Source organism: Humulus lupulus, chromosome 9 (assembly GCF_963169125.1).
Source record: "Humulus lupulus chromosome 9, drHumLupu1.1, whole genome shotgun sequence".
Taxonomy (NCBI): domain Eukaryota; kingdom Viridiplantae; phylum Streptophyta; class Magnoliopsida; order Rosales; family Cannabaceae; genus Humulus; species Humulus lupulus.
In genome coordinates this window covers 36,275,143-36,287,417 of record NC_084801.1, presented here as the reverse complement: position 1 = coordinate 36,287,417, position 12,275 = coordinate 36,275,143, and the positions used below count along the sequence as shown (strand labels likewise).

General features: G+C 39.3%; 1 protein-coding gene across 1 annotated transcript; it reads right to left on the bottom strand.

Annotated features, from left to right (window-relative positions):
- Window positions 1-2,231: 2,231 nt before the first annotated feature.
- Window positions 2,232-3,333, bottom strand: LOC133800656 (protein LIGHT-DEPENDENT SHORT HYPOCOTYLS 4-like). The gene has a single exon (XM_062238684.1). It carries the CDS (start codon window positions 3,191-3,193, stop codon window positions 2,633-2,635), a length of 561 nt encoding a protein of 186 aa, XP_062094668.1. The 5' UTR covers window positions 3,194-3,333; the 3' UTR covers window positions 2,232-2,632.
- Window positions 3,334-12,275: the final 8,942 nt, after the last annotated feature.

Below are 12,275 nucleotides of genomic sequence, written 5' to 3'. Positions count from 1 at the left end.
GTTACATTTTAATATCTAAATTTACGAGTATAAAAGTGTGCCATGTGGATACTTAACGGGTAGTTAACGGTGAGTACTAACGGATGCACCAAAATTATAGATTTATGTATTATTACCACACAAAAAAAAAACTTGAGTATTAAAGTGCAACTTTTGAAAAATTTAAGTATTATCGCCGCCAATATCCCATTTAAATAATAATATCTTGTAAATATCTTATTTAAATTTTAAAATACATGTAACTACGTTTTTTTTAAATAAATAATAATATCTTGTAAATATCTTATTTAAATTTAAAAAACATGTAATTTCATTTTTTAAATGTGTATGGTACATTTTTTTTAATTTAATTTATTTTTTTAGTAATCTTTAATGATTAAAGTAGTTAAGAATTAGAATTATAATTATAATTAATTACTATTATTATAATCTATAAAATGAATAAAAAAAATTAGATTAAAGGAGAAAATAGATAAAGTAGTTCGATGAGTTTTTAGAGTGTCACATCCTCTCTTTAGTGCTCTCCTTTATATATATATATATATTTATATAGATAGATTAATTACTATATTGTGTTTAATAATATATTTATTTTTAATAATTGCATTGTACTTATTAATTTAAATAATAATAACTTGTAAATATCTTATTTAAATTTAAAAAATATGTAATTGCATTTTTTTTAAAATATGTGTGGTACATTTTTTTAAATTACATTTATTTTTTAGTAATTTTTAATGATTAAATAGTTAAGAAGTAGAATTAGAATTAATTACTATTATTATAATCTATAAAATGAATAAAAAAATAGATTAAAGGAGAAAATAGATAAATTGGTTTGAAGAGTTTTTAGAGTGGCACATCATCTCTTTGGTGCTCTCATTATAAGACCATCTCCAACCATATCATCAAATTTGATGTTGACCAATACCAAATATGCCGTTATTTTTTTTTCTTTCCAACCACAATACTAAAAGTTACACAAAAAACATTCTTTATTATTATATTATTTTTTTATAAAATATAATATTTGTTTTATTATTATATTATTTTACTAAAATCATCACAATTATTATATCTAATTAATTATTTTAATAAAAATAAAACTATTAATTAATTACATGACAATAATACTATAAATTATTAAAATTGGATAAATTAAAATATCATATTACATGTGCTAAAATAAATATTACATTACTAGAGAAAAAACATTACATTAAATTAAATCTAAAACATAACACACTTGAAAAGATTAATGAAATTATACTAATTCTCCCAGTTAATATATTAATCCCACATGTGTTCAATTAATGATGTTTTGTGTGTTTGATTTTAACTTTTAATATGTGTTTAAGTTTCTAATGTTTTATTGTAATGTTTTAAGTTTGATTTTAAGTTTGTAATAATGTCTTATTGTATTTTATTAAATGTTTCTTCAATTAATTTCAATGTTAATCTTCATTTTCTTATAAGTATAAATATTAATTAAAAAGTTATACAAAAATTTAATTAAATTGTAATTAAGGAAAAAATTAATAATACTTTTATACACAATTTAACTCACTCAAAATAAACTCACACAAAAATAAACCAGTTTCTAAACTTTATTAACATAAATAATAATATATATAAATATATATATTTAAACATTATAAAATATAATATATTAATAATTAAAATATATATAGATGTCTACAGTGCGTGTATATATGCAGTACACTGTAGCATGTATACAAAATTAATGGTGCTCGATTAGAGAAAACTTTGGAATGCATCACCAAATATGAAGATGGCCTAAGTAATGTAAATACGTACACGATTGGATTTATAATAATAATAATAATAATAAGTAATAAACCATTCATTTAACAATTCATTATAATAGTAATTCTTTTAACGGCTTGTATTATATTAGAGATAAGCATTAATCGTCACTTATAAGGACCTTTTAAGTTGGCCACCATTAAATGTAAGCTACTGTTCATTTAAATAATTAAATGTTAATTAGTGTAAAGAATCTCTATTAACATTCTCTTCAAAATATAATAAATAAAGACTCAGAACCACATCATAACTCGATTTTCTCGCCTCCAATTGAGTACATATTGATTTGAAACTTAGGATCAAAAACCCAAATGTGGATATTGATTTGAAATTTTGATCTTCCACTCCAGACACCCAAACTAGAAAATTGAACCATAACAGTACACCCAAATGAGAAAAAACAATTAAGCTAATCAAATATATATAATAAAATATATAATCCATTTATACATCAAAAGCAACACAAACAAACTCTAATCAATCCATTACTAAAAAAAGAGCTATACTAATACTAATTTAGCCAAGGAGTTATAGTCAAACACATAACTCAAGCTTAATAAAAGATCCAAATAGTGCTAATCTTAACAATTAAGGCAGGTGTATGGTGCTTATCATTCACTAGACCACCAATTGGGAAAAAAAAAATGCCCAATTTAAATTTTCTAAAGATCTTGTTAGTACCCATTTTAATTATTCTTAATTATGAGTATAATAATATTGTCGTAAATTTGTAAACGACATCTTTTGCGCCGAGTGCCGGCGTTGACAGAAATGGCGTCGTATTGATAATCCTTTTGTTGTTAAGCTAGCCTATTCCTCTGGCTCTGGCCTGAGTACTCCTCAACTCACTAATGTAGACTCCGACGGCGCGTGCACCAAACGGGTTTATCCCCGCGTGCCCTCTCTCCATGAAGGCTACCCTAAGCCTTCCTACGAGCGCGTCGAGGTTGCCCCAGAACTCCTTATAAGGGCAGGAACATGGCTCCGGCGGATGAATCTGGCCGTAGAAAGAACACGTGTCATCGTGAATCTTGGTCTCGCCGAACTGATCGAGGTAGCGGAGGAATTCCAGAACGTGGGCTACACTGCACTGGGAGATCGTGAGCGGCGGATGGTGGCTCTTCAGGTAGTCTTCGAACGTATCCCAGTCCTTTTGTTTCTGCAACTCGTACAGGCCAAGCCTAACCGACGATCGCTGTTGCTGCTGCCGCCGCTGCTGTTGGTGGTTGTTGTAGTAGTTGCTTCGCGAAACGAAGCTGTTGGAGCTGTATGAGGTGGTGCTTGTAGTGCTGCTGCTGTGGCTTCTGTTTGAGCTACGATTACGGTTGACTACGGCGGCCGCAGCGGCTGCGACGGCGGCGGACATGGCTAATTTGGAAAGTAAAGAGAAGAGAAAAAAAAAAGAGAGAAAGGGAAGAGAAGAGGATGAGAGCTAGGTGTCGCGTTGTAGTGGCATATTAAAGCAAGCGGAAGAGAGAGAGGTGAGGAGACAAAGAGGGACCCATGCAAGAAAAAGCCACGTCGCAAACGTCACGTCTTCTTTATATCATCATTAATTTTTTTTTTTTTAATTTAGAAAAGACAATGACCTAAATTCCCCACTTATTATTTTATAATTATTGGTGGTTGTAAAAATAACAAATAAAACCTATTAAATTATTGGTGATAGTGATTGATTATACATCATGAGGAACCAATGGGGATTAATTTTGTTTTGATATGTTGATATATAGACAGACTGTAAATGAATGTGGTTGAACTGTAAAAAGCAAACCTAGAATTGGTGGATTACAGTCTTGGATGACCTAATTTTATCTATTTTTTTTAATTGCAATAGGCAACTTTTACGCGTAGAAATCTGAAGATTTTTTTCACAGAAGTTTTCTTGGTGCCCAAGAAATGAATGATGAGAAGCAGCAATGGAAATCTGACTAAGGACGGAAGGTGTACATATTGTACGAGTAATAATAAATAAATAAATTTTATACAACTGTCTTCGATTTTCTATTTTTTCTAAAGATAAGTTTTGATTTTTGTTATGTCTTGAAAACATTGAATAACCAGGTCATTACATCGTGAGTACTATTAATTTTTTTGATGTACACAAATTAAGATTATTCATTTATGATTCTATATATAATTTCAGAGTGTTTTCACTTTTAAGTATCATTTATGAAATGCAGAGTGTTTGATACTCTGCATTTAATAAAATATGACCTCTTGTGAGCCAAACTACAATATAGAATTTGGTATCACATCGATCAAATCATGTTAAACAGATTACAAGAGGCCTGTGAAGAGTATAAGAATTAAGAGGCTTCCGATATAATTAGTCATATGTTTGAAGGTGCATTATGTTCAAGATATATAACAGATCTGTATTGCACATATATATATCAACTACAAATTATGCATTTCAAAAAGCTTAATTCTATAAATTCCTACTACATACCATGTTTAGGAAGCTTAATATCTAGTCAGTAGAGGGTGATAGTATATGGCTTCAATTAGTCACGTGTACAACCTTGAGGGGCAAGCTTTCTGGACAATCGCCTTGCCCAAAAAGCAGGTTGCTAGCTTGCTTGCATATTACATGGTGCTTTAAAGTACTGCAAGCTAGTTGCTTGGTGCCCAAGGCCACCTGCTCATTTGCCCAAGCTATCCATAAGTTTAAATTATCTATAAATAGATGGGTAGTTCACAGCAGAACCTAAGATTGAAATTTGTGAAGTTTAGTTAGAGCAAGTTTCTCAGTGAATTTCTTGTAAGCATAAATGAGTTCCAAGAGAGAAAGTGAGTGATCTTATTTTTGTGTGTAGTGAGTGCTTTGAGAGAGATAATTGGAGGGTGTACTTGGGAGCTTGGGGTTGTGAGATTGAGAGTCACTACAATAAAATTGGTCTGTCGCCCCTAATAATACCAAAAGTCACCGCTGATAGTTATTAGGGGCGACATGTCGTCCCTAATAATAAATATTAACGACGACAGTTTCATCTCTAATAAATTGAACGTTGCCCCTAATAATCATGATTCCCAGATTAAATTTCGCCCCTAATAATAAAAGTCGTCTCTAATAATGTAATATTAGCGGTGACATTGATATTATTAGCGGAGACAAATGCCGCCCCTAATATTATTATATAATTAAAAAAATAATTTTTTTATTAAAATAAAATATTTAAATAATAATATTTAAATTAAATATGCATAAAAATAATAATTTTAAAATTAAATATGCACAAAATTATAATTTATTCAAAGAACACAACTAATACAATATTATCCAAATTAAATATGAATACAATAATATATTAATTAAAAGTTATTGTTTAATACAATAATATATAAAACATCTCAACCCTTGGTGTCCTTCATATCGCCCCCTTCTTCTGGTACCTGCGGTGGCTGCGATGCCTGTGGTGTGTGTGGAGGCATCGACCATGGATAATGTGGAGGTAACGATGATCCTCCAGGTCCATACATGTATGGATAAGGATAGGGTGGAGGTTGAGACAACGATCCACTCATATGAGGAGGCAGGGGTTGGGATGAAGGTTCACTCATATGAGGAGGATAAGCCTGAGGGTACGGAGTCATCGACCATTGATACATATATGGTTGGGCCGAAGGTTGAGATGACAACGTTGGTGCAGGCATGTCGGGTTGGCCTGGTGAAGGCTTAGAAGCTGAAGCTTGAGACATGCGATGTGTCTGAGGTTCAGAAGATGAACCTACATACTTCTTGAAAAATCACTGACATGTATTCTGCATCTCCACGTTTGTTGTTGGACGTTTTTCAGGTGGAAGCTGCTGATACACGTACTGAAGCTACTCATTCATGGTCTTCATTATATCAACCAATTCACGTATATCCTCAGTCGACTAGTGAGATGGTGCCTGAGACTGAGTGTTTTGAGAGGGACGGGTTGACGCTTTACCCTTTAATTTGCGGCCAACTCCTCGTTGGTGGCCCCCCCTTTCACCAAGAATTTGACTTAGTATTTTCATTTGATTGACTGAGGAAGAATCATCGGTACCATATTCAATTGTCTCCTGAGTCTCAGCTTCAAGAGTTGACTTCAACTTAACCTGTTTTTAAAAAATATTATAATACAAAAGAAAAATATAATTATTTGAATTGATAATAAACTTAAACTTACATAATCTCATTCAACATTCTCGTTGTTGACCCTCGATTTGGTCAACTGACACGGAGTCAAATGCTTGATGTGATAGAAAGTATTGAAATAGATCTAATGGAAAGAACAGTAAACGACACAACAAGTTATAGTGGTTCGGCCCCACGAATTGGTAATGAACTACGTCCACTTAAGCTATTATTGGTATTAATTATCAAAGGAGTGATCAAAGAACTAGGATTCTTCGAGTTTCACAAGCCTTAGAGGGATAAATAATACAATCAAAAGATAATGGTTATAATTCTCTTGTAAAGCATAAACTTAATTTAGCCAAAAGTCCCTTCCTTGAGCTATTTCTCTCTATTTATAGGCTCAAGAAGGATTACATGAATTTGTTACAGATATTCTTCCCTAATTAATCGGATAATCAGGAATCATGGGAGATAATCTCGGATATGATTACAATTGCACAAGATCATCTCAATATATACGGAGTATACGACCAAGCTGGTCATATATAAAATCCAAATGTTATGTCAAGGGAATCTCCCTGGTCGATGGTCGAACAGAACCTTCTGCCAGGTGTCAACCACGTGTTAAAAATGTTTGCCACGTCATCCACGCCTGCTCTTTGGATAACATTTGCCCCCCAAGTTTATTTATTGCGACTAGCAATAAGTAAACTTAGGAAAATAACCTTTTATATTCCCCACGAAATCTGTCAGAGTCCCTCGTGCGTTCTCAGAAACTGTGAACCAACTACGTCCAATCGCACATTTTCGGCTTCCAAGAAACCATTCTGACGGCTGTTACACTCCCCCTAACCTCGAAAAAGGTAATTCATGATTGCCCCTTTTTGGCACACCTCAGTTTCTATAAGTAATCCCCACCTTCTTCTTTCGACCTTTTACTCGCTATCTTTTTGCTAAGAGCTTTCACGAACCATATTTCAGAGCCCAGAACTTCGAAGTTTTCAGACGCTTTGCCGAGGATCTTTCGCCTGCAAACCCAAAGCAACTATTTTTCAGGATCTCCAATCTTCGTTCAGGTAAATCTTCTTTGACGTTTGACCTTTTGAGATGCCGTGTATGTTTTGGGGTTTTATGCCCTAATTAAAACCCAAATTCTTTGTAATCTCATTTTATTATCAATAAAAGAATAGAAATTATTTTTTGACTTGGTCAATCACCTTGCTCACATGTTTTATTTTCATGATTATTTGTTTAATATAAACTTCTATTAAATCCCGAGCATATAGCTAATCTGTTATCCAAAAAATTAGCATTGGTGACGTGGCAAGTGATCCCTGGACACGTGGTTGACACCTGGAAACGTTCTGCTAGAGTATCGAACAGAAGACACATTAGAAGCAGTGCGGCCCAGTCTTACCTGCGACCAGTCTGGTCGATAGTTCCGCATACAAAGCAACATTTATGAGAAGATCTTTGTGAATCCCGAATTTATCTCGCAAAATCTCCTGGATATCCGATTATTCAGGAGAGAATATCTATAACAATCTTTTGTAATCCCCCTTGAGCCTATAAATAGCAAGAGACAGCTCAAGGAAGGGACTTTGGGATTTTTTTGGCTTTTGAATCACTTGAGATTAGAGTAATTCTCCTAGTAATATTGTATTGTTCTTCAGAGGTTAGTGAAACTCATTGAACCCTAGTTCTTTGATCACTCCTTTGATTCTATATCAATAACAATCTAAGTGGACGTAGGTCATTACCAGATCCTGGGGCCGAACCACTATAAAATACTGCGTCTTATTTACTTTTTGTCATTACGTTCTTCTCTACACATTCATTCATATCAAGCATATTCTGACTCCGTGTCAGTTGGCCAAATCTTGGGTCAACATTCTGGTACTTTCATTGAGAGCTTGATTATTCATTGCTGAGAAAACTAATGGCGAAAGCTACGAAGAAAACTGGACAGGCAGCCACCGCTGCACCGTCAAACCCGCCGCCTCCTCCTCCTCCTGCAAGTGTGGCGAAAGATGAGCCACATCTGGACTTTGAGGAAGAGGAAATGGATGATGCAACGTTGAAAAGTACTCTGGGCGCGTTGCAAGAAGAACTGGCTAGTCTAAGAGCCAGTCAGGAGATTGCCGCTGAAGTGATGGTGCGGCAGCAACAAGAGATTGAACGGCAGCGTGCGGAGTTAAGCGAAAGACAGGCGGAGGTGGATCGCCGCCAGAGCGAAGCCATGGCAGCCCTCGAGGCAGCCTTGCAACTGGCTAGAAATCAGGCTGCACCTGCCTCCCAGCCTGCCCAACCTGCGAATGGGCCACCTCAAAGGGGTCCGAATCCTAGCCCACCGATCCAGCCTTCAAGTCCGCAAAGGACCGAGCAGCCTCAGGTGCCCCATGACGATGTCCCACTAGATCCTGAGGCGCAGCCACCATCCCAAGCTGCTCGGGGTAATCCCCCGCAACAAAGGCAGAATAGGGCCGAGCATCAGCCTCGCAGTCCTAGACGCCGAAGGGATGATGGGCCAAACCTACCGAACAGAGGTCAGTACCCTCCTGGCAACAGGAGGGACTCAGAGTTAGGCTCTACGGTTCAGGGTCCCCCACGGCATGATAATGCACGGGGACACCACGACCAGCGCAGGCCACCCTCTAACGCTCGAGCCAGAGACGGGAATAGAGGGAATGGTCGATCCCACCATAGCCAGTCGAGGTTCAGAGATGGCCACGGGTATAATGAGGCCAACTCAGGCAAGGGAAATGCCGGTGGGAGGAACGAAGAAAGAGGTAAAGGCAGGAGCCAGATACCTCAAGATGACCAACCTAATAGACGGGATGCTGGGGGGCAGCCCAGACAAAATAATGTCTTCAACCGGCTCGGGGGTAGCGAGCAGCGGAGAAGAGACGAGGATTTGTGTGACATACTTAACGATCGCCGTGAGTGGCATGGCGAGAACGTCCCCCCAACAACAGAGGCCACATCGATTCCTGCTGCTGTGCAGGCCCAGATAGACGCCCTCAACCAGGCAGTGCAGCAGCTGGTCGGGGGAAGAACTTCTTACATCGACCACGATAGGAGAAAAGGCACTCCTTTCGTACAAAGGATAGCTAATGCCGAAACTCCGGGCAAGTTCAAAATGCCTACACTCCCAAACTTTGACGGATATGGGGACCCAGTGTCTCATGTCAACAAGTTTGAAATTCAGATGGACATTCAGAAAGTTTCCAAAGACGCTCGGTGCAGGATCTTCCCTGCAACACTTTCTGAAGCTGCGCAGGAATGGTTTTTAAGTTCCCTCCTGCAAGCATAGTTTCCTGGGAAATGTTCGTAAGGGAGTTCTATGGACAGTTCTATGCAGGTCGTGTGCATCCGACCGAAGCAAACCAGTTGGTTGAGATTCGCCAGCAGGATGGGGAGTCAGTGAAGGACGACATCCAACGCTTTATGCGAGTAGCAGCTGGAGCGAAAACGGTCGGGGACGAAGGCAAAATGATGGCAATAACTGCAGGAGTTAAACACCGTTCCCCCCTTTGGAAGAGTCTCCGAAAGGAGGGGGTGAGAACTACCCAAGAGTTTTTGGACTGGGCTGATCGCTACATCAAGCTCGAAGAAGCCATTGCCGATGATGGAAAGCCCTCAGGCAAGGATAAGAAGGCTTCCGAACCCGCCAAAGCCGCCAATGGGTCCAAACCTAATGGCAATGGCAAAGGCAACGGGAGCGGCAATGGCAAGAATGGTGGAAAACGACCGTATAACGAGCCTTCCACCTCCGACAATAAACGAGCCAAGGGTAATCGTTATGAACCTCGGTTCACTAACTATACTGCCTTCGTTGAGTCTCGGGGAGAGGTTTATCAGGCCACAAGTTCTAGTGTGCCTTACAAAAAACCTGGCCCCATTCGAAAGGACATTTCGAAAAGAGACACTACCAAGTTCTGTCGTTATCATAACGACTACGGACATGACACTAATGAATGAAACCAGTTAAAAGACGAGATCGAGTTCCTTATTAGACAAGGACACTTGAGAAGGTACGTACGGGCCTCGGGAAATTCCCAACGAGAAGCTACGGGAGGCAACGAGCAGGCACCCATGTGCCAGCGCTCGCCACACTTACAGCCTGCCCCCGTGGTTGGAACACTCTTAACCATCTGTGGAGGCCCGCACCTCGCAGGAAATAGTGGAAAGGCCAGAGAACGATATGCTCGGACTCTGCGCCACGACCAGGACATCGAGATGATGACTGTGGAGGACCGTGCACCAAAAAAGGCTCGGTCAGAGGAAGGGGGGATAACCTTCTCTGATGGCGACGCCCAACACGTCAGGTTCCCACATTCCGATCCGCTGGTCGTGGACATCCAGATGGCCAACATGATGGTGAAGAGGGTACTGGTCGATACAGGAAGTTCAGTGAATATCCTGTATAAATCAACACTGGAACGCATGAAATTGTCCGTTAAGGACTTGGAGCCCTGCAACCAAACGATATACGACTTCTCTGGAGAAGGACTCGCCCCAGCCGGATTGATAAAACTCCCAGTAACAACGGGTACAACGCCTGCAACAAGGACATTACTCGCCACTTTTGTAGTGGTCGATTGTCCTTCGGCGTACAACGCCGTTATTGGAAGGCCCATACTGGTTGATCTGCGGGCCATCATCTCTATGTGGCACCTAGCCATGAAGTTCCCAACACACGCGGGAGTAGGACGCGTGTTGGGGAACCAGAGGGAAGCCAGGGAGTGCTACAACGCCTCAATCACTAAGGCAAAGAGTGGAACGTCGAAGAGCACAACCCCAGATAGGTTGCAGATGGCAGTTGATACACAAGCTCAATCCGGTGATGAAGTCACCAAATAGGGTGTTGCCCAAAGTGAAGATGGAGATCTAGATCCTCGCTTTGGGGATTTTGAAGAAAATGTTGGACCCGTCGAGGACCTGGAGGAGGTCCAACTCGATGAAAAAGACCCAACCAAAGTTGTAAAGGTTGGGAAAAACTTAGAGCTTACCACGAAGAACGCACTGGTGGAATTTTTGCAAAAGAACCAGGAGGTTTTCGCCTGGTCCCATAAAGACATGGCTGGGATAGATCCTGCAGTAATCAGCCATGTCCTGAATATAGACAAGACCTTTCCACCTGTGCAACAAAAAAGAAGGCTGCTCGACAAAGATAGATCAAGGGCCTTAAAAGAAGAAGTCGAAAGACTAAAGGAGAATGGGTTCATCAGGGTGGCATTTTATCCATCGTGGGTCTCCAATCCGGTGCTGGTTCCCAAGCCTAACGACAAATGGCGAACCTGCGTGGATTTTACAGACCTCAATAAAGCCTGCCCAAAAGACTGCTTCCCACTCCCAAGGATCGACCAGCTGGTCGATGCAACTGCAGGACACGAGATCCTCTCGTTCATGGATGCATATTCAGGCTACAACCAGATTAGCATGCATCCCCCAGACGAGGATTACACCAGCTTTCGAACCGATACAGGCTTATATTGTTACAAAGTAATGCCCTTCAGACTGAAAAACGCAGGTGCGACTTACCAACGGCTAGTCAACCACATGTTCAAAGAGAAAATTGGTGTAAACATGGAGGTATATGTGGACGACATGCTGGTAAAGTCTAAGAAGGCAGAAGGGCATGTGAGGGATTTACAAGAGTGCTTTAGTGTGCTAAACAAGTACCAAATGAAGTTAAATCCCCTCAAATGTTCCTTTGGAGTTGGATCAGGGAAGTTTTTAGGGTTTATTGTAAATTCAAGAGGAATCGAAGCCAACCCCGACAAGATAAAAGCCCTGATCGACATGAAGTCGCCAGAAAAGATCAAAGATGTACAAAGTTTAACCGGAAGAATCGCAGCCCTAAGTAGATTCATTTCAAAATCCACAGACAAGTGTGTCCCTTTTTTCAATCTACTTAGGGGAAATAAGAAGTTTGAATGGACAGGAGACTGCGAGCAGGCATTCCAGGCCTTTAAAGCCCATATGGCACAGCCTCCTATCATATCAAAGCTAATTGAAGGAGAAACTTTGTTTATTTATCTGGCGATTACTGAAGTTGCTGGCAGCGCGGTGTTAGTACGAGAGGAGGAAGGCGTACAAAAAGCAGTCTATTATGTCAGCAAGAGACTGATTGGCGCAGAATTAAGATATCCACCAATTGAGAGGTTAGCATATTGCTTGATCCTGGCCTCTAGGAAGTTACGCCCCTACTTTCAGGCCCATCCTATTACAGTCCTAACTGACCAACCCCTTCGGCAAGTCCTCCAAAAACTGGAAGCGGCTGGGCGATTATTAAAGTGGGCAGTCGAACTGGGACAATTCGATATAACTTATT